The 22,829-nt window shown below is 38.4% G+C and overlaps 1 protein-coding gene across 1 annotated transcript in view; it reads left to right on the top strand.

The window, feature by feature from the left end:
• Positions 1-21,107, top strand: part of RHAG (Rh associated glycoprotein) — a 31,031-nt gene extending 9,924 nt beyond the window's left edge. The window contains exons 2-10 of the mRNA XM_069488152.1: positions 2,103-2,286; positions 3,256-3,406; positions 5,686-5,833; positions 13,284-13,450; positions 14,952-15,089; positions 15,967-16,088; positions 19,964-20,037; positions 20,247-20,320; positions 21,042-21,107. Of these exons, the coding sequence (XP_069344253.1) occupies positions 2,103-2,286; positions 3,256-3,406; positions 5,686-5,833; positions 13,284-13,450; positions 14,952-15,089; positions 15,967-16,088; positions 19,964-20,037; positions 20,247-20,320; positions 21,042-21,107 (1,124 nt within the window). The remainder of the gene's footprint in view (positions 1-2,102; positions 2,287-3,255; positions 3,407-5,685; positions 5,834-13,283; positions 13,451-14,951; positions 15,090-15,966; positions 16,089-19,963; positions 20,038-20,246; positions 20,321-21,041) is intronic.
• The last annotated feature ends 1,722 nt before the right edge of the window (positions 21,108-22,829 follow it).

The raw sequence follows: 22,829 nt of genomic DNA, 5'->3' as shown, positions 1-22,829 counted from the left end.
AGGAAGAGTCATGCATATTCTCTAAGTTCCCCTCCAACCTAACCTACCATCTAAATTAAATATTTGCATATACAAAGTAAATGGTAGCAAAACAATTTGTAAAGAAAATAAATATATATGGTCATCTGTGTTTCAAACATCAAAGGGAAATAGGTTGATGTTAAGTGTAGATGCCCATCAACGGGTCAGGTACAATCCCAGTTCCAGGAGTCCTGGGGTAAGAATAGGATGAGAATCAGCACCTGGGCGGGGGGGGAGGCTTTGGACAGAAAGAGAAGTCCTCAGCTGACCCACCAGGAGGCTCTGAAGCTGGGATTGTCCAGCTGCCATTGTCCTTTCCTGAGACAAAGGGATGTTCATGTGAGTTAGTCATTGGGTACAAACTATCCTGGGGCAGGGCTGTGACCTTGAGCAAAACAAGAGAGAATTGAGAGCTCAGGGCTGTCGTCTGGCAGCGTTCCCAACAATAAGAGAGATGGCAGGAACAAGTCCTTCTATGTGAATGGGGGGTCTGGGCACTGACTGCATCCCAGCATCCACTACACTAGACAAGCCTACTTGGGACCACAGTGTCTCCCCCTCAAACACACGGCCTTGCAAGCCTGGTGGTAGAGCAGAGGTGGAAAGGACCCAGGGAGCAGTGACTTGTCTCCACCTTCCTGGGAGGCCAGAGCTCTAGCTTGGTTGTCTTTACACTCCTGCAGTGATCAATGAATGGAGAAATCGGTGGCATCAAGCCTGACTTCCAATGCTGACTCCACCCTTTGGGCAAATTAATTGACCTCTAATGTCAGTTTCCTCTGGGACATATTTTTTAGGCATGTCCTCCCTCATGCCTATTTCCACTTAAACCTCTGGCAGCAATGGTTAACACTAATTAAACACGTAAACGTTTCATTTTCTTTCCCTGGCTTTGCATTTGTTCCCAATTTGATCTCAATTTGTTTTGTGTGTCTACTAGAATGAACCACAAGACATTGCCAATAGTTGACCATTTTTAATGTTCAACTACTTTCAATGCAAAAATGCCAATTTCATATAAGGTTCATCCAAATATATGTTTCACTAAGTTAAATGTTTCTTGAAGGAAGAGCCCATGTTTTCACCATGTTGCATTTGATCACGTTTTATTTCTATAGTACTTTACTGCATACACATTCCCTACACAGGTTATCCCACTCAGAGCAGCCCTGTGAGAAATGGGGCTGTTTCAATCTTGCAGATGAAAACACTGAAGCTCACAGGAGTAAATACACGCAATCATGGGATTGAATTGGGGAACCTGAACCCATATCCCCTGACAAGTATTTATTCCTCGAAAGGATACAGCTTTTATGTTTGTTCAGTGCTTCATGGTTTATAAAGTGCTAACGAAGACATTATCCCATATGGCTCAAAGAATGATCTGGCAAGATTTTCAGGGCTGGTGCTATTATATACATTTGATAAATAGAGGCTGTAGTTCATTCATTTATTCATTCATCCATCAATCATTTATTGCTTCTTCTGCGATATGCAGGCTATCATGCCAGGTTCAGGAGAGCAAAAGATGAATGTCTCCCAGCCCCTTCAATCAAGAAGCTCCCGATCTAAGGCAGAAAATGAACACCTCATTGCCTAATTAGCTATTACAGTGTGGTGCATGCTAAATAAATGCTAATACTACATGACAAATGATAAAGCTGAGGTATATGCAGAAAGCTGTGTAAATGACAAGAGGAAATATTAGTTTCCCTGGGAGTATTGGGAAAGTCTGCAGAAGCAGGTGATGCTAACCATGTGCTCTGCAGATCTTTCACAGGGTGGAAAATAATGAAAAATTCCTCAGAGAAAGGATGAAAGGCACACTGGTATTAACATGATAACGCATAGTTTTCCCCAAAAAGGTTCAACTACTGAATAACTTGCCAGCCAAGTTCTCATGGCTGGTAAGTAGCCAACTTGGCCTTGGAACCAGCCTTTTGCTTTCCAGTGAAGGCTTTCCTTTTGCAGTGTTTTATGTAAAGTTGGTAGCGTTTAATAAATGGGTATACTATGATGTAACACTTTTCATCATGGTCTTCTAATGCAGATTTTTGTTTTTTGCCTCTGCTCTTTTCCAGTATTCCAAGATGTCCATGTCATGATATTTGTTGGGATTGGCTTTCTCATGACCTTCCTGAAGAAATATAGCTTCAGCAGTATAGGTATCAACCTGCTCATCGCTGCTTTGGGCCTCCAATGGGGCACTATCATGCAAGGTGTCCTGCACAGCTATGGACGCACAATCCACATTGGAGTCAGAAAGTGAGCACGCTTGCTACAGTCTGAATGTTTGTGTCCCCACAAATTCATACGTTAAAATCTTAACCCCCACAGGGATGATATTTGCAGGGCCTTTGGGAAGTGACTAGAGCATGAAGGTGGAAAGTTCATGAATGGGATTAGTGTCCTTATAAAAGAGGCCCAAGGGAGACTCCTTAACTCTTCCACACTACGTGAGGGCACAGCTAAAAGAAAAAAAATCTATGAACCAGAAAGGAAGCCCTCACCAGATACGAAATCTGTTAGTGTCTTGATCTCAGACTTCCCAGCCTCCAGAACTGTAAGAAATAAATTTTTGCTGTTTGTAAGCTACTTAGTTTATGGTATTTTGTTATAGTAGCCCAAACAGACCAAGATAATTCCTTATTTTTCAACTACTGTGTTTTCAAATAAATTATTACTATTTCTCTGCAAGTCCCTTGTCATTCAAGCTCTGAACTGGATGGCAAATTGTCTCCTTTAGGCAACAGAAGATTTTTGAAATCCAGGGGTCCATGTCAATGTCTTGCTCTACTGAGCTGGATCATACATTCATGTCTGTAACTCCTCTGGTTTCACAAGAAATCTCCTCTCATAAAATTATTATTCCTTCTGTCTCAGCTACAGGGAGCAAACATCTACCATTAGTTATTTTTTGAAGATTGTTTTTCAAATGCAAACATGTGTTCTTATTGTTGTAAACAAACCCACTAAGAAACAATTCACTTATCATATCAACAAAAATAAAGTGAAACTTTAATGAGATAAAGGACTGGTAAGTAAAGATTAAAAAGTAGAGCAACTGAAGAGTATATGGTGAAAGGAAGAGAAAGGAGATAAGGAATTGAGAGAGACACTGTACAGTTCTGGTGGGCTTGCACTTTGGATACGGTGATGCTATAGCTCATCACAACCCACAGTTTTGTTTGGGGTGTGTATTATACTTCACTTCATTCTTTCTTTTCCCCTCAGCATGATAAATGCAGACTTCAGTACAGTCACAGTTCTGATTTCTTTTGGAGCAGTCCTGGGAAGAACGAGTCCAGTCCAAATGCTGATCATGACAATTATAGAAATTGCTGTCTTTGCTTACAATGAATATCTAGTCGGTGAGATATTTCAGGTAAGGGTTAGAGAATTTATGCTTACCTAGCTTTGGGCATCACTTCTGGCCACCACTCATAATAGGTGCCCACGCTACACAAGGGCAAAACCTTAGTGAGAGTGATACCATAACAAATAGTAGTATTAATAATAGCTATCATTTATTGAGTGCCTTTTGTAAACCAGGGGTTTTATAAACAAAATCTCATTTCATCTTCACAACATTGTATGGTAGGTATTATTGTTATTATCATTAATGCACAATAAAACTGGTGATCACAGATGCTAAATGACTTACCTGAGTCTGAATTCACACCCAGATTTTTCTAACTGTACAATTCTTTTTTATTATGATGTATTGCCTATCAATGACCAATTCCTGTTTATATTTCAACTACTAGGTGAATAGTTGACAGGCTTTTGTTATGGCCTATGTCAGATTTCTTCCCCTCCGTGAAACTTTCATCAATTCCCCCAGATAATAAATAGAATAATTCTGGGTTCTCTCCAGTATTTTGTTATTTTGTTTAGACTTCTATTAACACTTAATTCGACAGCAAATATTTTTACAACTTTCTAGGTATTGGTGACTCAGTGACAAACAAAATAGTGAAGATTCCTGTCTTTCTAGAGCTCATGATCTAGTGAAGGAGACAGAAATCTAACAAGTAATTACACATCCACCCACCCACCGAAATACACAAATACACATACATCAATATTATTATAAATTGCAATTCATGCTATGAAAAATATGTGTGTGGGGGGGATAGCTATGAGAAAGTGTAACTGGAAGACCTAAATTAGATTGTAGAATCAAGGAGTAGTTCTCTGAGGAAGTAACAATTAAGCCAGACCTGAAAGGTATTCATGAGTTTTTCAAGTAACTGATGGGGAGGAATGAACTTTAACCCAAAGTAACAGCAAGTATACAATCTTTAGTTGGTAATGAAGATCTAAAGGAAAACCTTTAGTTGGAGCAAGGTATAAGGAGTTGACCTGTACAAAATGGAGCCACCAAGGTAAGGAAGTCAGATTAACAAATATCTATAAACTATGTGTGTGTTGGCTGAATAAAGACTAATTTGACGGCTCCAGAGGAAGAAATGGGGCAGGTTCTTTTGCTTACAAACACGTGATCATTTAAAGAGAAGAACAAGCTGGGAGCAGTGACACATGCCTGCAGTCCCAGCTACTCAGGAGGCTGAGGCTAAAGGACTACTTGAACCCAGGAGTTCAAATCCACCCTGAGCAACATAGCAAGACCCCATCTGTAAAATTAAAAGACAGAGACAGGCAGTCAGACAGACTCATGTTGTGTTTGTTAAGTCCAAGCATGATTAATTGCTGCCTCCCATCCTCCGGAAACCACATGGTGAAGCAGGACAAGATTTCCCAGCTAGGAGAGGACTAAGTGTGGCTGGGAAGCTAAAGGTTGCTAGAAAGGTCAAATATTTTAGGAGAATAGTTGGTCTCATTCCAACCAAGTGTGGATCTTCAAGGGGACTGGGTTTGTCCACGCCTTGTCAGAGAAGGAACAACAACCAGGAGACCCTTTTTACTTCAATTTGAGCTACTTTGAAAATTTTAAATATATAAATTGGTATCATTTTCCTGCCTATAGATACAGAGAAATGTCTGGAGTTTGGCACACTGAACTTTAGAGACAGGAAACATAGAAAACTGAGTCAAATCCATACCACGTCTAACGAGGGACCTAAAATATATTTCTTTAAATGAATCTTGGGCCTTAGCTGGTTTTCAGGTCATCATCTAGCAGGGAAAACCTATGACTTTTTGAAGCTTCAAGTCTTGAGTAGCAATTAAGTGAGCTTTAACTGTAATGTCAAGAGAATGTAAATCATCTTCACTTTGTATCAAGTGCAACACATATTTCACTGAGAAGCTCCATCACCTGCAGAAGTACCCTAGAATGTACTGAGATCTTGCTAAGGAACCAGCACTATATAAACACTACCCCTCTAAGTCTCACCACAACTCTGTTAGGTGGGTAATATTTTCCCATGTTATAGAAACATATTCAGACAAGTTAGTAATATGTCTAAAGTCACATTGCAATGAAGTACCTGATGGAGAATTGAAAGTCAGTTCTGCATGGCTCCAAAGCCTGTACTTTTTCAATTTTACTACCCTTGTTTATCCCCCTTTCTCTGATGCATTCTTTCTCTCTTTATTTCTTTATTTTTTAACTAATGAAGCAGTTCTTTCATTGACTTTCCTCCTATAAGCGGACTCGGGTGCACCTCAATTTACACGAATGCCCTTTTGTCTCTTCAGGCCTTTGATACCGGAGCATCAATGACCATTCATGCCTTTGGGGCCTACTTTGGCTTGGCTGTAGCAGGCATCTTGTATCGATCTGGCCTGAGAAAGGGGCATAAAAATGAAGAATCTGTGTACCACTCGGACATGTTTGCAATGATTGGTGAGTGTGGATGAACTTGCCTGATTTTTATTTTTGACTTCAGAATATTATGGGAGTACAAATATTTTGATTACATGAATTGCTTTTGTGTAGTTTGAGTCAAAGTTATAATTGTGCCCATCACCTAGAAAGTGTGCATTGTACCCATTAGTTGTGAATTTATCCATCCTGTCCTCCCTTCTCCAACCTGCTTTATTTCTGTAGAGTTATACTTCCATAATGTGCACATGAGTGTTAATTCATTAGTTCCAGTTTAATAATGAGTGCATGTGTTGTTAGTGTTTCCATTCTCACCATACTTTACTTAGCAGAATGGTCTCTAGTTCCATCCAGGTTGTTACAGCCTTCATCATTTTTTATGGCTGAGTAGTACTCCATGGTATATATATATATACACCACATTTCATTAATCCATTCATGGATTTATAGGCGCCTGGGTTGATTCCACATCTTTGTGATTATGAATTGTGCTTCAGTAAACATTCTAATGCAAGTGTCTTTTTGATAAAATATTTTTTTTCCTTTGGGTAAATATCCAATAGTGGGATTACTGAATCAAATGGTAGGTCCACTTTTAGTTTTTGGAGGTATCTCCATACTACTTTTCATAGAGGTGTCCTAGTTTGCGGTCTCATTTTTCTTTTTTTCTTTGAGCCCAGGAATTCAAATCCACCCTAGGCAACAGAACAACCCCCATCTGTAAAATTAAAAAAAAGAGACAAACACAGAAACAGATAGACAGACTCACATTGTATTTGTTAAGTCCGTACATGATTAATTGCTGCCTCCCACACCCTCCTGAAACTGAATGGTGAAGCAAGGAAAGATTTACCAGCTGGGAGATAAGTATCCCAGTGTACAAGTGTGTATGTATTTCTTTCACTTTGCATCCATGCCAGCATCTGTTGTTTTGGGACTTTTAGATAAAAGCCATTCTCACTGGAGTTAGATGATATCTCATTGTGGTTTGGATTGGCATTTCCCTGATGACTGGAGACGTTGAACATTTTTTCATATGTTTATTGGCCATTAGTCTATCTTCTTTTGAAAAGCTTCTGTTCATGTCTTTTGCCCACATTTTAATGGGGTTGTTTGATTTTTTTCTTGCTGATGTGTTTGAGTTCATTGTAGATTCTAGTTATTAGCCCTTTATTGGAGGTATAGCATGCAAATATTTCCTCCCATTCTGTAATTTGTCTATTCTCTCTATTTATTCTTTCCTTGGCTATGCAGAAGCTTTTTAATTTAATCAGGTCCCATTTATAAATTTTTGCTGTTGCTGTGATTGCCTTTGGGATCTTCTTCATAAATTCTATGCCTAGGCTAATATCTATAAGAGTTTTTCCAACATTTTCTTCTAGAAGTCTTAAAGTTTCATGCCTTAAGTCTATTATCCATCATGAATTAATTTTTGTGAGTGGTAAGAGTTGTGCATCCTGTTTCAGTCTTCTACATGTAGCTATCCAATTTTCCCAGGACCATTTATTGAATAAGGATTCTTTTCCCCAGTGTATGTTACTGTCTGCTTTGTCAAAGATCAGATGGCAATATGAGGATGGTTTTGTATCTGGGTTCTCTGTTCTAATTCATTGGCTAGGTCTCTGTTCTTATGCCAGTACCATGCTGTTTTGGTTACTATAGCCTTGCAGTATAGCTTGAAGTCTAATAAAGCAATGTCTCATATTTGTTCTTTTTGCTTAAGGTTGATTGGACTATTCGGGCTCTTTTCTGTTTCTGTATGAAGCATAGAATTATTTTTTCTAGATCTGCTAAAAATGATGTCGGTATTTTAATGAGTATTGCATTGAATGTGTAAATCACTTTGGGTAATATAGGCATTTTAACAATGTTGATTCTGCCAATCCATGAGCATGATATGTTTTTCCATTTGTTTACCTCACCTACAATTTACCCTCTCAGTGATTCATAGTTCTCTTTGTAAAGATCTTTCACCTCATTGTTTAAATATATTCCCAGGTATTTTACTTTCTTTGTTGCTATTGTGAAAGCTATTGAGCCTTTGATTTGATTCTCAGCTTGACTGTTGTTGGTATATGAGTACTACTGATCTGTGCACAATTGATTTTGTTGTAACTTGAGACTTTGCTGAATTTATTTACCAATTCCAGGAGTCTCTTGACAGAATCTTTGGGGTTTTCTAGATATGGGATCATATCGTCAGCAAAGAGCAATAGTATGACTTCTTCTTTCCCCCTTTGGGTACTCTTGATTTCCTTCTCTGTCTGATTGCTCTGGCTAGGACTCCAGCACTAGGTTGAATACAAGCAGTGACAACAGGCAACCTTGTCTGGTTCCAATTCTACGTGGGAATGCTTTCAATTTTTCCCTGTTCAGTGTGATGTTGGCTGTGGGTTTGTCACATATGGCTTTTATAATTCTTAGATATGTTTCATCTATGTCTATTTTGTCAAGAGCTCTTATCATAATAGGGTGCTGAATTTTTGTCATATGGCTTTTCTGCATCTACTGAAAGGATCATATGGTCTTTATTTTTGCTTCTATTTATGTAAGTGAATCACATTTATAGATTTGCTTATGTCGAACCATCCTTGCATGCCTAAGATGAAGCCCACTTGGTTGCAGTGAATTATTTTTTTGATGTGCAGCTGAATTTGGTTTGCTAGGATTTTATTGAGAATTTTTGCATCTATATCCATAAGAGATATTGGTCTGTAGTTTTCCTTTTTTGTAGTGTACTTTCCTGGCTCTGGTATCAAGGTGATACTGGCTTTATAGAATGAGTCGGGGAGGATTTCTTCCTTCTCGATGTTATGAAGTAATTTATGCAGTATAAGTACCAGTTCTTCCTGGTAGGTCTGGTAAAATTAAGGTGTGAAACCATCTGGTCCAAGGCATTATTTTATTGACGATTTTTTATTGTGGCTTAAATTTCATTGCTTGTAATTGGTCTGTTCAGGAGTTCTATTTTTTCTTTATTGAGTCTAGGGAGGTGTGTGTTCCCAAGAATTTGTCCATTGCCTCCACATTTTCAAGTTTATGTGCATAGAGATTTTTTTTTTTTCTGTATAGCCTAATATGAAGGATTCTTTTTTTTTATTTCTTTTTTTAAATTTTTTTATTCTTATTTCAGCATATTGTGGGGGTACAAAAGTTTAGGTTACGTATACTGCCCTTGCCCCCCAGCCCCCCTGAGTCAGAGCTTCAAACGTGTCCATCCCCTAGACAGTGCACATTGCACTCATTATGTATATTTACACCCATCCTTTTTATAGCATTCAGAGAGGATTTTTATATTTCTGTGATATCAGTTGTAATATCTCCATTTTCATTTCTGATTGAACTTATTATGGTCCTTTCTTTTCTGTTTCTGGTTAATCTAACAAGAAGCTTATTGATTTTGTTTATCTTTTCAAAGAACCAACTTTTTGTTTCATTAATCTTCTGTATAATTCTTTTGTTATCAATTTCATTTAGTTCTACTATGACCTTAGTTATTCTTTTCTTCTTCTGGGTTTGAGACTGGTTTGTTCATTCTTTCCAATTCCTTGAGATGAGTCATTAGACTGTTGATTGGTGATCTTTCTCTTTTTGGATGTAGACATTTAAGGATATGAATTTTCCTCTTAGAACTACTTTTGCTGAATCCTACAGATTTTGATAACTTGTGCCCTCTTTGTCATTTAGTAAGAAGAATCTTTTGATTTCCATCCTAATTTCTTCCTTGGCCCAATAATTGTTCAGCAGCAGATTGTTTAATTTCCATGACTTTGGGTAGAGTTGAGAGTTTCTGTTGGAGTTGATTTCTAATTTTATGCCACTGTGGTCTAAGAAGATGCATAGCATAATTGCTATTTTTTCAAGTTTGTAAGACATGTTTTGTGGCCTAGGATGTGATCAATCTTAGAAAATGTTCCATGATGAGAAGAACATTTATTCAGTAGTTTTGGAGGAGAATGTTCTATAAATGTCTGTTAGGCCCATTTGTTCTAGAGTCCCATTTAAGTATATTGCCTCTTTGTTTATTTTCTGCTTGGAGGATCTGTTCAGTTCTATCAGTGGGGTGTTGAAGTCCCTGGCTATTTTTATGCTGCTGTTTATCGTTGTGTTTAGATCAAGTAGGCTTTGCTTTATGAATCTGTGCACACCTCTGTTAGGTACATAAATATTTAAAATTCTTATGTCTTTTTGTGGAATTGTTCCCTTCACCATTATATAATGACCGTCTTTGTCTTTCTTTACTTTTATTGATTGGAAGTCTATGTTATCTGATACTAGAATGGCTACACCAACTTTCTTTTGGTTTCCATTTGCATCGAATATTGTTTTCCATCCCTTCACCTTGAGTCTGAATGAGTCATTGTGGGTTAGATGTATTTCCTGGAGAGAGCAGATACTTGGCTTGTATTTCTTTTATGCATTCAACCAGCCTATGCCTCTTCGGTGGGGAATTCAAGCCATTCACACTTATTGAAAGAATTCATAAGTGGGGTGGATTTCTGTTCATCTTATTCAGTAGAACTTTATTGCTTTGTTTTACCTCTTGCGCCATCATGGCATCTGGGTTCTGAACTTTAACTTTTGGGTGATTTTACACTGGTAGTTGTCTATTGTGATCAGTGTATAATGCAGTTCTGAGTATTTCTTGCAGGGCAAGTCTGGTCTTGTCAAATTCCCTCAGTGTTTGCTTGTCTGAGAAAGTCTTTATTTCTCCCTCATATAAGAAACTTAGTTTTGCAGGATACGTAATTCTAGGCTGGCGATTACTCTGTTTGAGAAGAACTGAGCATAGGACTCCAATCTCTCCTGGCTTGTAAGGTCTCAGTTGAGAAGTCTGCAGTTAGTCTGATGTGTTTTCCTTTGAAAGTCACATGATACTTTTGTCTTATAGCTTGTAGAAGTGCCTCTTTCATGTTTACTTTGCCCAGTCTGATGACTATGTGTCAGGTTGATAACCTCTTTGCAATGAATCTCTCTGGATTCCATTGAGGTTTTTGTACCTGGCTATCTAGACTGCTAGCAAAACCAGGGAAGTTTTCCTCAATTATTCCCTCAAATAGGTTTTCCAATCCTTGTGTATTTTCTTCTTTGCCCTCAGGGATGCCTATGATTCTTACGTTAGGCACCTCTTATTTCTCTGTTCTATCTCTTTGACTGCTTGTTTAATTCAAAGGTGGTGTTTTTCAAGCTCTGGGATTCTTTATTCTGCCTGATCTAACTATCCATAAGGCTTTACACTATGTTTTGTACTTCCTTGAATGAATTTTTCATTTCTAGAAGTTCTGTTGGATTTTTTTAATAATTTAGTTTCTTTAGTGAATTTTCATTTCCTGCGTTGTTTTTGTGGTTTCTTTATGTTAGGTTTCTATTTTCTCTTGTATTTCATTGAGCTTCCTTTCAATCCATATTTGAAATTCTTCACCTGTTATTTCAATCTTTTCATATTGGTTAGTAACTATTAGTAAGGAATCATGATTTTCTTTTGGGGGTGTCCATTCACTTTGATTTTTTATGTTTCTGGAGTTCTTTCACTGATTCCTTGTCATCTGGCCTCTCACGTGAGACCTGGGGGTGCTAGGCCTGGCTTATGGGCCTGTCTCAGGGTTTCTGAAGATTGATCCCTGACTGTGCCAGGGAGAGAAGTGCTGGTCCTGAGTTTCCTGTGGGGTCTTCTGGCAGGTTTGATGAATTTCTCTGGTTACCTCTGACCTGCTCTCTTCACCTTTTCCCAACAGTGTGTTGTGAGTTAGGTCCCCCAGCTTAATCTCTGAGATAGTGGGTGGTACTTGTGAGTATGAATCAGCTGTTCCCTATTTGCTTGAGTTGGAAGGTGCTATGCTTAGCTATGTGGTGGTTCCCCCTGTCATTGATTGAAGTTTGCGTGGAAAAGTCAGCAGCTGAGATGTTCTTTTGTGCCTATGGTAATCTCTGGTCCTCCAAGTGGGTACACGAATGCCCCAAACTTTAAGAGGGTCCCTGCTGGATCTCTACTCCCCCTGAGGTGGAGGGAGGAGCAAGACAGATCATGGCTGGATTTCAAGAGCCTTGAAAGGTTTTGCAAAACCTCAGCGGGGCTCAGAGGTTGCTTTTCTGGCCACTAGGGGGAGCCATTGGTATGAAGTTCAGGGCAATCTCTCCAAGCCGGGAAGGCTGTTCCAGAGGGAGGGACCTAAACACATGAGTGCTAAGGCCCTGGGCCAAGCTCTTTCCACACTTGTCCACTAGTGCGGTTTCTCTGCGGGGTGAGGTGAACACCCTCCCTATTCACTGGAACTCCACAGCACTCTCCCATCAGATCAGTCCATGTGAGCTCCCTCGCTGCCCAAGACCAGCTCTCAAACTACCACTCGGTCCTTGCGTCTGACCTACTAGTGTGCGTCTCCACAGAACACTGGCATGTAGGGGGATCCCCAATTGTGCGCCCCTGTTCCACCAGGAGACCCCAAGGAGAGTGAGGTAGGCCTCTCTATCTGCAGGGGCCTCTGCCAGGGGCACACTTCGACTGGGGCGCAGCGGCTCCGTATGAGTTTCTTGGCTCAATCTGTACTCCTTATTGCAAGGAGTGGGGGAGGGGCCACTCCTCCCGTTCAGCGGGTGCATCTGAGGCATTCAGTTGTCATGAGAACTATGGAATAGGCTAATTCACTCCAGGTGCCACACCCCTATCCAATGTGGTGGTTCTCCAGCGGGGGTGGGGGTGGGGACACCCACAGATCTCCATTCTTCAGCTCCCCGCCACACTCTCCCATTGGATACAGCCAGGGGGGCTTCCTCACTGCCCAAGTCCAGGACCGGGATCTCTCCACTGAGTCTCCCTGCACCACTCTCGTGTCCAGGGAGCACCAGGTCCAGCCCGCCTGTCTAAGCCATCAGCACGCGATCCGGAAAAATGCCGGCAGGCAGGAAACTCACAAATTGCAGCAGCCCTGCTCTCCCTGGTGGGCTCAGCTGGGGAGTTCACGAAGTCCTCTAGGTGTGGGAGAGGAAACCCCCCTCACCCTTTCACTGGGGTACAAGCCTCTCTGGGTTTGGTCCATGCCATTGGCTTCTACTCTTTGTCTTCTTCTTTCTCAGCTTTGCGATCTTTCTCGGTGGGGTCCCCCCAGACGTCTCTGTTGTCTCTCCCTGTGATCCACACCTGAGCTACAGCTGCTCTTCGCCGTCCAACAGTCCACCTTCCAGCCAGGACGATCCCACAAGTGATGTCTCTACTTGGCCTGAACTTGCCTGATTCTTGTCTATTTGGTCAGGGATGAGGGAAGTTTAACTCCAAAGTGGGTGTGAGGATTCTCAAAGACGAACATCCTGTGAAAACGACTTTGCTTATGCTGGCTCAATGCTCCACCTTTCTGCTAACTGTTAGATAATCAAGCCTAAAACTAAGAGACATTGCCCGCGCCGGAAGCAAACTGCCTCCCCTGGACTGTCTTCCATATTCAGAACTAATATCCTTTCTTGTGGTTTACTGCAGGGACTCTTTTTCTATGGACGTTCTGGCCCAGCTTTAATTCGGCCCTCGCTGAACCTGGAGACAAACAGTACAGGGCCATCGTAAACACATACCTCTCTCTCGTTGCCTGCGTACTCACAACCTATGCGATGTCCAGCCTCTTGGAGCAACGAGGCAAGCTCAATATGGTAAGTGCCATATTACCCCCCGTGGACATTTCACTTAGCAACAGTGACAATTGTTTGAATAAGTAATAGATCGTTTCTGCTGAGCTACCAGGACAAATCACAAAATTGCAAACCTCGGAGAATGTTTTGAACATAAAAATTATTCATTTATTCATCAAATTTGTACTCAGCAAATTTAAAAAAAAATATTCTCAAGGAAATTTACAGTCTCATAGGGAATGAATGTAGTCATGTAAAAATCAAAAAGACTTGAGGTACATTTCTTTAATGATAGTGCTAACTGCTCCCAAGTTCTTAGAAAATCTTCCTTAGAAACAAGACTTGTGGAAGAGTAGAAAAAGAGAGTGGGATGGCTCACATTGATTCTATTTTCCCAAATGCAAATATTCTTCCCAAAGAAATAACAACTCAATTCAGTGTGGGATCCTCAAAAGGATACTAGAAAAGAAATAGGTCATTAGAGAGAATAATGGTAAAATTCAAATAAGGTCGTTCATAGTATTGTGTCAATGCTATTTTCCTTTCTATGGCTATGTGAGATGTTAACATTGGGGGGAAACTGGGTGCAGGACATATGGAAACTCTCTGTAGTATTTTTGTAACTTTTATGTGTCCAAAATTAATCTAAAATAAAATATTTTAGACCCCCTCAAGTTAGTCCCTTGAGTTTCTTGCCTGTGATCTAGAGAAACATCAGTAAAGAAGTAACCTTCAGATGACTCACTCTACTTTTCTAACCTGGGGGAGGAAAGGGATAGTATATTAATAATTTATTTCTTAAGCATGGCTGAGGACATATATTTCAATTCTCCACAGATTGTCTCATGAGAGATCATTAAAAACAATGATTAAAGGAAAAAAATCACACATGTATAGTTCAGTGGTTCTCTTTTAAAAGTACCGATAAACTCTGCTCCTCAAGTAGAACAGTGAGAATGTAATTTTTTTGAGGAATTCTGGTAAACAGAAATTGATTTCTCTTTCTTCCATCCTCAAATGTTCTCAGGACACTGACACTTGCAAAAAACTGTTGTCTTTCTTATGGAATGTGTACATTTCAATATCTCTACATTTCCTCTTTGAATATTGGGATATCCTAGACTACAAGGTACACTGCAATCATAGTTCTCTTTTGGTTCATGATACCACACATGTGTTGCAAAAACTGCATAAATAGGCAAAACTGCTAGAATATTTGCTCTATAAACTCCTGTCCTTCCACTACAACTTCTTTTGATGTTCTCATATGCCTCCCACCACTGGTCTTATTAACCTGGTTACTCATCCACTACCAAAGGACTCTGGCAAGAAAGATAGCAAATGTCAACTGCTTAGTGGAAAAGCCTTCTGTAATTAGAAAGAAGCCTGTGTTTTATAAAAATAATAAGTAGCCCTTTCAACTGAAGAATGTGTCCAGGGTCCACTGAACCCTAGATTTCTCCAGTCCTTCTGAACTCTGCCTGGTTCATCACACCTCATGCATCTTTCTGCCCACCCTCAGGTTCACATTCAGAACGCCACCCTTGCTGGAGGAGTTGCCGTGGGCACCTGTGCAGACATGGAGATTCAGCCCTACAGTTCTATGATCATTGGGAGCGTTGCAGGAATTGTCTCCGTGTTTGGATACAAATTCCTGACTGTAAGTACGACAGATGCTCTGAGTCAGTCTTTCAATCTACACCCTTTTCTTCTCACATTCCACCAGCAGGGAACAAAAGCCTTGAAGTTTTATTTTATAAGCACTTTTCCTTGTCTGGAGTCCTGCCTCTCAGAAATACTTCTCGTATTTCAGTTGTCTCGTGGTTCTGCTCTTTCCTGACTTCAGGATAGCAGGAGAGAAGCTGATTTAATTTTCTATGAATTATATGTTAAGTACTTGTGTGTTACTTTTCTCTGGGGCCGGTTCATTGAAATTGTTCATGTTATTCTTTTGTATAATTAAGGACTCTGTGCTCTTTTGAGGAATTTAGGATATAAGGAGTAGGACTTGAAATCACACCCTTCGAACCCGTCCACTAAAGACTTTAATGGGCAGTTTTGCCACCAGTGTATTCAAATTCTCTGACTTAAGTGGACTTCAGATACAGATGGAGAACTGAGCTATACATAAAATTTTTTCTCCTGGCCAGGGAAGAAAATGAGATGTAGGTCAGAGGATAAAAAGCAGCAGATCTGTAGGATGAACAAATCTAGAAATCTAATGTACGTATGAGCCTATAGATCATAAAATTGTACTGTATGTAGGATTTATGCTACATTAGTAGATTTCAACTACTCTTGCCGCAAAACAAAAAAATGGGTAACTGTGTGATATGATGGAGCTACTCATTTGCTTCACTATAGTAACTTTTTTACTTTTATATGTGTATATGATAACAGCAAGCTATATACCTTAAATATACACAGTTAAATTTATGTATAAAAAATTCTTCTTCCTGGTTATTTATTCCAGTTATAGAGCCCAGTATAATTAGTGAATAGTAAAATAACAAGCCTTCCTCCTTGTATAATTTTAGCCATTTTTTGCTACTAAACTGAGGATCCAAGATACATGTGGAGTCCACAACCTGCACGGCTTGCCTGGAGTGGTGGGAGGCCTCGCAGGCATTGCGGCAGTAGGCATGGGAGCGTCTAACACGTGAGTAAAAGAATAGATGTTCCTTGTCCCTGGTTCCATGATGTTTTCTCACACTCCCTGAGATATCCAGTGATGGAAGAGCAGTTCAGGTCACAGTTTGTAAGTATTGTCCGTATTAGAATGAAAGAGATACAACTGAGAGAAGAGAATTAGAATAGAATTTTATTGGAAAATGTGTTTTAGCTAACATTGTTAATTATTTTTAAATTAACATTAATTTAAATGTTTCTGTCATAGACAACTGTCTGCTAACAGATAGTACAATTTGATAATCACCATAAGATTGCAGTAGGCCTACTCTTTTTCTTGACCCCTCCAAAATGTAGGAGGGAGCACATGGGATGAGTTGAACTGTCGTTTCCTTGTGGTCTCCACAAAGAATGAGTTAGCATAATGTCTAAAGCAGTTGGCTCTGCAGAATCAAGAAGACTGGAGTATGGCCCCAACCTGGCTACTAACTAGTTATGTGACCTTTGAGGTCACTCAACCTCTCTCGTTCCCAGTTTCCTCTTCTTTGAAATAAGAAGATTAGACTATTTAGACTCTAAAATCTCTGCTACCTCTAACAGACCTAGATTCTTCCCCAAGGTGGGAATAAATGTTTATTTATACAACCAGCAAAAAAAAAAAAAAACTATCAATCAAACCCAGGAGAATGGAAGTGATGTTATAAACCATCAGTTGTCACTTTTATACAACAACATTGGAGCAATTTGATATGAATGTCATGCATGCAAAACAGCTAGGAAGACCTTAAGTCCAGATTACTCAGAGTAAGTAAGGAGGAATCAGAATGTTCAATTTTTAAATCCAATTGAAAACATAAAAAAGGTGAATGTATGTCTAAAAATGTCTCAGGGTGACCACTGACTAGAGTTGCATAAATTGAAAAAGAAAAATCTCCTTTTCAATTTTACCAGGTTAAAATTTAACCCTATAGAGACAAATAATAATCAATATTGAAAAACTCATTTAATCATAGTTTCTACTGAATAGAAAGTTTGCCTCCTCCTTCATGTATGTAGTTAACCCATTTCATCTGCATGTTTTTTTTACCCCTTTTGTAAAATTGGAGGACAACCCAAAAATAACCACATTTTTATCAGTTCTTTCTAGGCCCTAAAAGACTGTTGAGACCAAATACTAAAATATTTTAACACATTGACTGCCACCAAAAAAAAAAAAAAAAAAGGAAAATTTTTCCTTGGGGCCAAGGTGTTTTATTACAAAAATAGAATAGGAACTTCGAAAACAAAATGATTCTAAAACATGCATCAATAAAAAGTAGTATAAAAACTTGAAAATTAGTAATGTAAAAAGTAATGTGAAAACTTGAAAAATAGTTCATAACTCACATGGCAGTTAATGTGTTAATGCAAATCAAGCATGATAGAAGCATGGGTAAATGAGCTCAACTCCTAAGTGTCAGAGTGCGCATGCAGGGTACAAATACACTACAAGGTGCCTCATGGTTAGGAATTCCTGAGCATCATGCCTAGACCTGTTCCACAGGTACAGTAAAACAAGTCTATTTGGCTCTCAGGCTGGGCTCACTGACAGCCTCATTGGGCGGCCAGACATTGGGTAAGTCTCATGGTTGAGGGTCTAGTCCTTAAGTATGCAGGTTTAGAAACATCTCTTTGGTGGAGAGGGAGGGGAAGAGGGCAATGGCTGGGGAAGGGGAGGAGAGAAAGCCTTGAAGGCCCATTCACCTGGTTAAAATTCACACATCTCACACCAAATAAAAATGCCTATCTGAGAGCCAAGATTACTCACCTGTGTCTATTCAGAATATTAAAATGCAAAGCAGGTTTTTGGTAAGCATAGAACAAGGGAAAGTTAATGTTCTTAAGGACACCTCTGCAAAGTATGGCAGCCTAACTGTAATAATGCTGTTAATTTTGTTTAATTCAGTGTTTTCCAAGCCTATTTGATCATAGAATACTTTTCATCAAAAAATATCTGTTAACACCTTGTAAAAGATCTTGGCAAATTCCTGCAAAATTAATAGGCAGATTACCAAAGGAGAAAATCAAATAAATACATATATATGAAATATTCAACCTCATTAGTAATCAAAGGAATGCAAATTAAACAAGTTACCAGTTTTTCACTTATCAAAGTGATAAAGAATAAATGGATAATAATTCTGAATGGTGACTGAAGTAGAGAAATGAAGATATAAATTTTACAAATTCCTATTTGGAAAAGCCCTTAGGAAGTATATATAACCAGTAGGGTGTGATGGCTCACGCCTGTAATCTTAGCACTCTGAGAGGCTGAGGTAGAAGGATTCCTTGAGGCTAGGAGTTCAAGATGAGCCTGGGCAAAATAGCAAAATTCTGTGTCTACAAAGAAATAAGAAAAAGTAGCCAGGCATGGGGATGTGCACCTGTAGCCCTAGCTACTCGGGAGGCTGAGGCAGAAGGATCGCTTGAGCCCAGGAGTTTGAGGTTGCAGTGAGCTATGATGATGCCACTGCATTCTAGCCCTGGCAACAGAGAAAGAGCCTGTCTCAAAAAAAAAAAAAATAATAATAAGTATATAAATATATATAACCTTTTATTAATAATCTCATTTCTAAATAGGTTTTATATTATGGAAACAATTGAACAAGTTCATAAACATTTTCAGAGGAGGAGATATTTTCACAGCATTTAAAAAAAATATGGTACACTAGGAGCACCCTAATATCAACCTAAAAACTATAATTATAGTATATTTATATAGTGTATTACTCTGTAGCAATTCAAATTGTGGTCCAATCTGCATTTACTGACATAAAGGACAGTTAAGATATATTTAATGGGAAAATAATTATTATAGCATGATTGCATTTTTAGAAAAATACATGTTTTTATTTTACATTTCTATTCCGATCTATCTGAGAGGGACCGATTGGAATAGAAATGTAAAATTCTTTTCTGATAGGATTGGAGGAATATTAAACTTTTCTCCTTTTATTTGCAGCTTCTAATATTTTTACAATGATATGTGTTATTTGTGCCTTTTTTTATATAGTAGAAAAATTTAAACCTTTCAAATAAGAGAAAAAAAGAAATCTGAGTTTAGTGCATTCTCTCTCTCTTGGATGATGAGGCTGGAATACCAATACACTCTCATTTTGCAGTTGTTTGATTTACTGGAATCACTCATTCAATCTTTCAACCACTTTTTATTTAATTGTCTGCTATGAGTAAGGCACTGTGCTAAGGAGATTCCCATATTCCTAGTTCACCTTTCACTCATGTAGCACCTTTATGCATTTCAATAGCTTTTTACCACATTTTTCACTCCCAAAATTTTAAGACATTTTTCACTAATTTCATTTTACAGTAATGACTTCTAAGATGACATATAGAGATAGATAACTTAAATAACTTCAGTGCTTTGTCTCTACAATACATGCTAAATTTTTCTGATCTTATTGATAGATTTTTCTAATTTTCTCTTAACCTCTTCTTTAGGATGAAGTAAGGAGAGATGCTAGCCCATGTTGTTTTATACATTACTCTACCCTCAGTTCCTAGAAGAGAAATTGTCACAGAGTGGATATTAAATAAATTATTTATTGAATGAATCACATCAGGGATCAATGTTTTGAGTGCTAAACCCTTTCTAAGAAAGGTCTTATTATTCCTGAAGATACGTGAAAATGTTCTTCTTCTTTCAGTGTGTCTAAAAATTTTCTAACACTGCTTAAGAGCTTCAAAGAAAATAAAAATATGACAGAAAAAAAATTGTTAACAAACGTTTGTTTGTTGGTGTGTAATGCTGCCCTTTGGCCAGAAGATGGCAGACATCCACACTCTCAGTAGGTGAGATTTGTTTGCTGGTGTCCAGAAAAACATGATTTTTTTCATTTGGCTTCCTAGGACTACCATGAACATGCAGGCAGCTGCCCTGGGTTCTTCCATCGGAACAGCGCTTGCTGGAGGTCTGATTACAGGTCAGCATAAAAAGTGAACACTTCCCTGTTTCTCATGCTCTCTTAATAAGCAAGTCAACTGGTAAAATCAAAAGTGTTCAAAACTTCTGGCAGTAAAGTAATTATGTCAGCTCAAGGGAGTGATTTTTATGACAGCATTTTTAATACTATGCAAGTAGATTTTTCTCTTTAGCATCATAACATGACTTCTTTTCCCTCCATCTTCGCAGGTTTAATTCTAAAGATACCTATCTGGGGCCAGCCAACTGACGAGAACTGCTATGACGATTCTGTTTATTGGGAGGTACTGTACAGTATTCCAAACAAGAATGCAACTGATGACTTTGCTAGTGAAAGTTTTGCTCACTTCAAGCCTAGATGTCTGTGTGGCGTATGTGTGATGAAATTGGATGACCTCCCTATTTACAGAGAGAAATTGAGATTATGTGTCCAGCCAGATCAAATCAGAAGTTGTGGTATTTCCCAAAGCAAAAACTAGATGAACAAGAGATAGAGTTTCATTGGCAAATGTCTTTTCACCCTTCTGAGAGCAATAAAAATGCTACTCGTAAAAATAATAGGATTCTGGGCAAGAGTGTGAGATTGAATACCATATGTAAAAGAAGGCAAAAGCAAGTGGAATACATAAGGTTGAAGAATTTGAGTGAGTGTACATCAAGAGGTTCTGTGAATAACAAAACATCAGCTTCTTTCTATCCTCCAGTTTCTACCTTTACCCTGTTGACATTTTCTCCCAAATTATTTCCTGCAAAGCTTGAGAGGGATAGATGCTTGAGTGATTTCATCGAGATTCCAGGGAGAATGGGTTTGGAACAGAGGGAATGTAATCAGGATGGATGAGATAAATACTTGTTCTTTTATTTTTCTCCAACTCAAAAAATTTTGATTCCCAATTCTCTCTAAACTTGGATAATAATTACTGAAAATGCCTTTTTTTCAATACTAACTTTTAATAAGTCCAGTGAAAGAAACTATTAAGTGCCTCAATTCTGTTTTCTTTAAAGGTCCCTGAGAAGAAAGACTATGACAGTCACTTCCATGACCACAACCAGCTGAATCTTGAAGTCTGAATACTATTCCTGCACTCCAGCTTCCTTTCCCATTATCTAGTATCAAGTTAAAATAAACAAACAGACAGTATCCAAAGAGAATATGGACCAAAGTGAATAGGTCCTAGGCCTCAAATGGCCAGTGTAAAAGTGTCCTTATGTCTGGTGCTGTCTCTTGGTAGTCAATGATTATTTAACTGAGGAAATGTGACTCATAAAACAGAGGTTCAAATGAATTCTGTCCAGAACTCACAGAGTGCATTTGCCAGTGGGTAGGTACAGAGTGAAGATTCAATGTATATTCTTGTATTTTTCCCAATAGAGGTTGATTTACACTGAAATCAGTACTTTCTAATTCTGTCAGTTTCTTAATGTAGACACTATGTCTTCAATCCCAAAGATTATAAAGCTGAAGCCAATGAAACAATATATGTAAGAAATATATATGAGAAAGATGAAAGAAATGCATATATGTAAAGCAGTAATAGAATTGTTTTAGGTAGTGCTTTTTTGATTTTAAAAATGGTTTAGCTAGTAATGTTATATCTTCACTTGAATATTCATATTCTTAATTGCTTTTGCATGTTTACTGCTTGTAACAAGAGCTCAAATGTTATCTGACCAAAGTCTATCTTGTATAAAATTTCTAAGAATTTAATGTCATTATAAAATAAAGCATTAGTCTTTTGTTCTCCTTTCTTTGGTGGCTGGGATTCATTTTAGTAACAAGCACACACACACATGTACATGCACATAGTCCTCATAGTTTGTCCATACTCAATCAAAATATTAACATGTTCTATTACTTATGATGTATTTACCATAAAAGATCAAGTTAATGTCTCATACTATAGACTAAGTTACAAAGAATTGAATAATTGAAAAGGTAAGCAATATAGTCATATAAAATCATTTTTAAGAAAACCTAATAACTATTTTTCTATCTGGAAGCTTTTAATGTTTTTCTTCTATCCCTTGAGTCCTGGAACCTTGCCTGGATGTGCCTAGGTATAAGTAAGCAAATCAGCCCCACCGTAATTAATAGAACTTGTTTCTGAATGCTAGAACTTAAAAATTACAACCAACAGTGGATCATTTAATATTTTATTCTTGGAAAAATATCATTTATTTATAGATCTTAACTATGTTACTAGTCATAGGTGACTTCCTTCAAACATACATTTTCTTTTAAATAAGTTGTTTGAAGTGTTCTCACTTCCTGTCCACTGTCTTCTCCCTTCTGATCATCATACAAAAAAATTTTCATTGCCAGGGTGTTTGAGACCCCCTCACCCCTTGCTAATCATAAGGCAAATTTTAGAGGGTCTTGGGTATACTCAGGTATAAAAGAAAGTCTATCATTTTGATGTGCTAAGGAACCAGGTTGGGATGGCCACCAATCCCTGGCTTGTGAACACTCCCTTCGGCTTTCTTGCAGTGCAGTTCCTACGAAGAGTAAAGTCTTATTCTTTGAATCCTGGGTTAGTGGTCTTTTTTATCTTTCTTGCCTGGACTTTAGTGAAGCATTTTAATCTGAAGACTTGAGTCGTCTTCTGTTCAGATAAATTTCCTCCTAGTATTTAGTAACTTCCTCTTCTCCATCTGTTCATTTTTCTTTTTCACCATCCTGTTACTCACATGGAAAGTCTGCTAGATCTGTTATCCAAATCTGTTTTCTTCCCTATCTTTTATTGTATTGGTTCAATTCATCCACTCCTTCAATTCATTTTTGTTTTTTTGTTT

This window comes from Eulemur rufifrons, chromosome 15 (genome assembly GCF_041146395.1).
Source record: "Eulemur rufifrons isolate Redbay chromosome 15, OSU_ERuf_1, whole genome shotgun sequence".
Classification (NCBI taxonomy): domain Eukaryota; kingdom Metazoa; phylum Chordata; class Mammalia; order Primates; family Lemuridae; genus Eulemur; species Eulemur rufifrons.
Note: the sequence above shows the minus strand (reverse complement) of the source record. Positions and strands in the feature narration are given on the sequence as shown.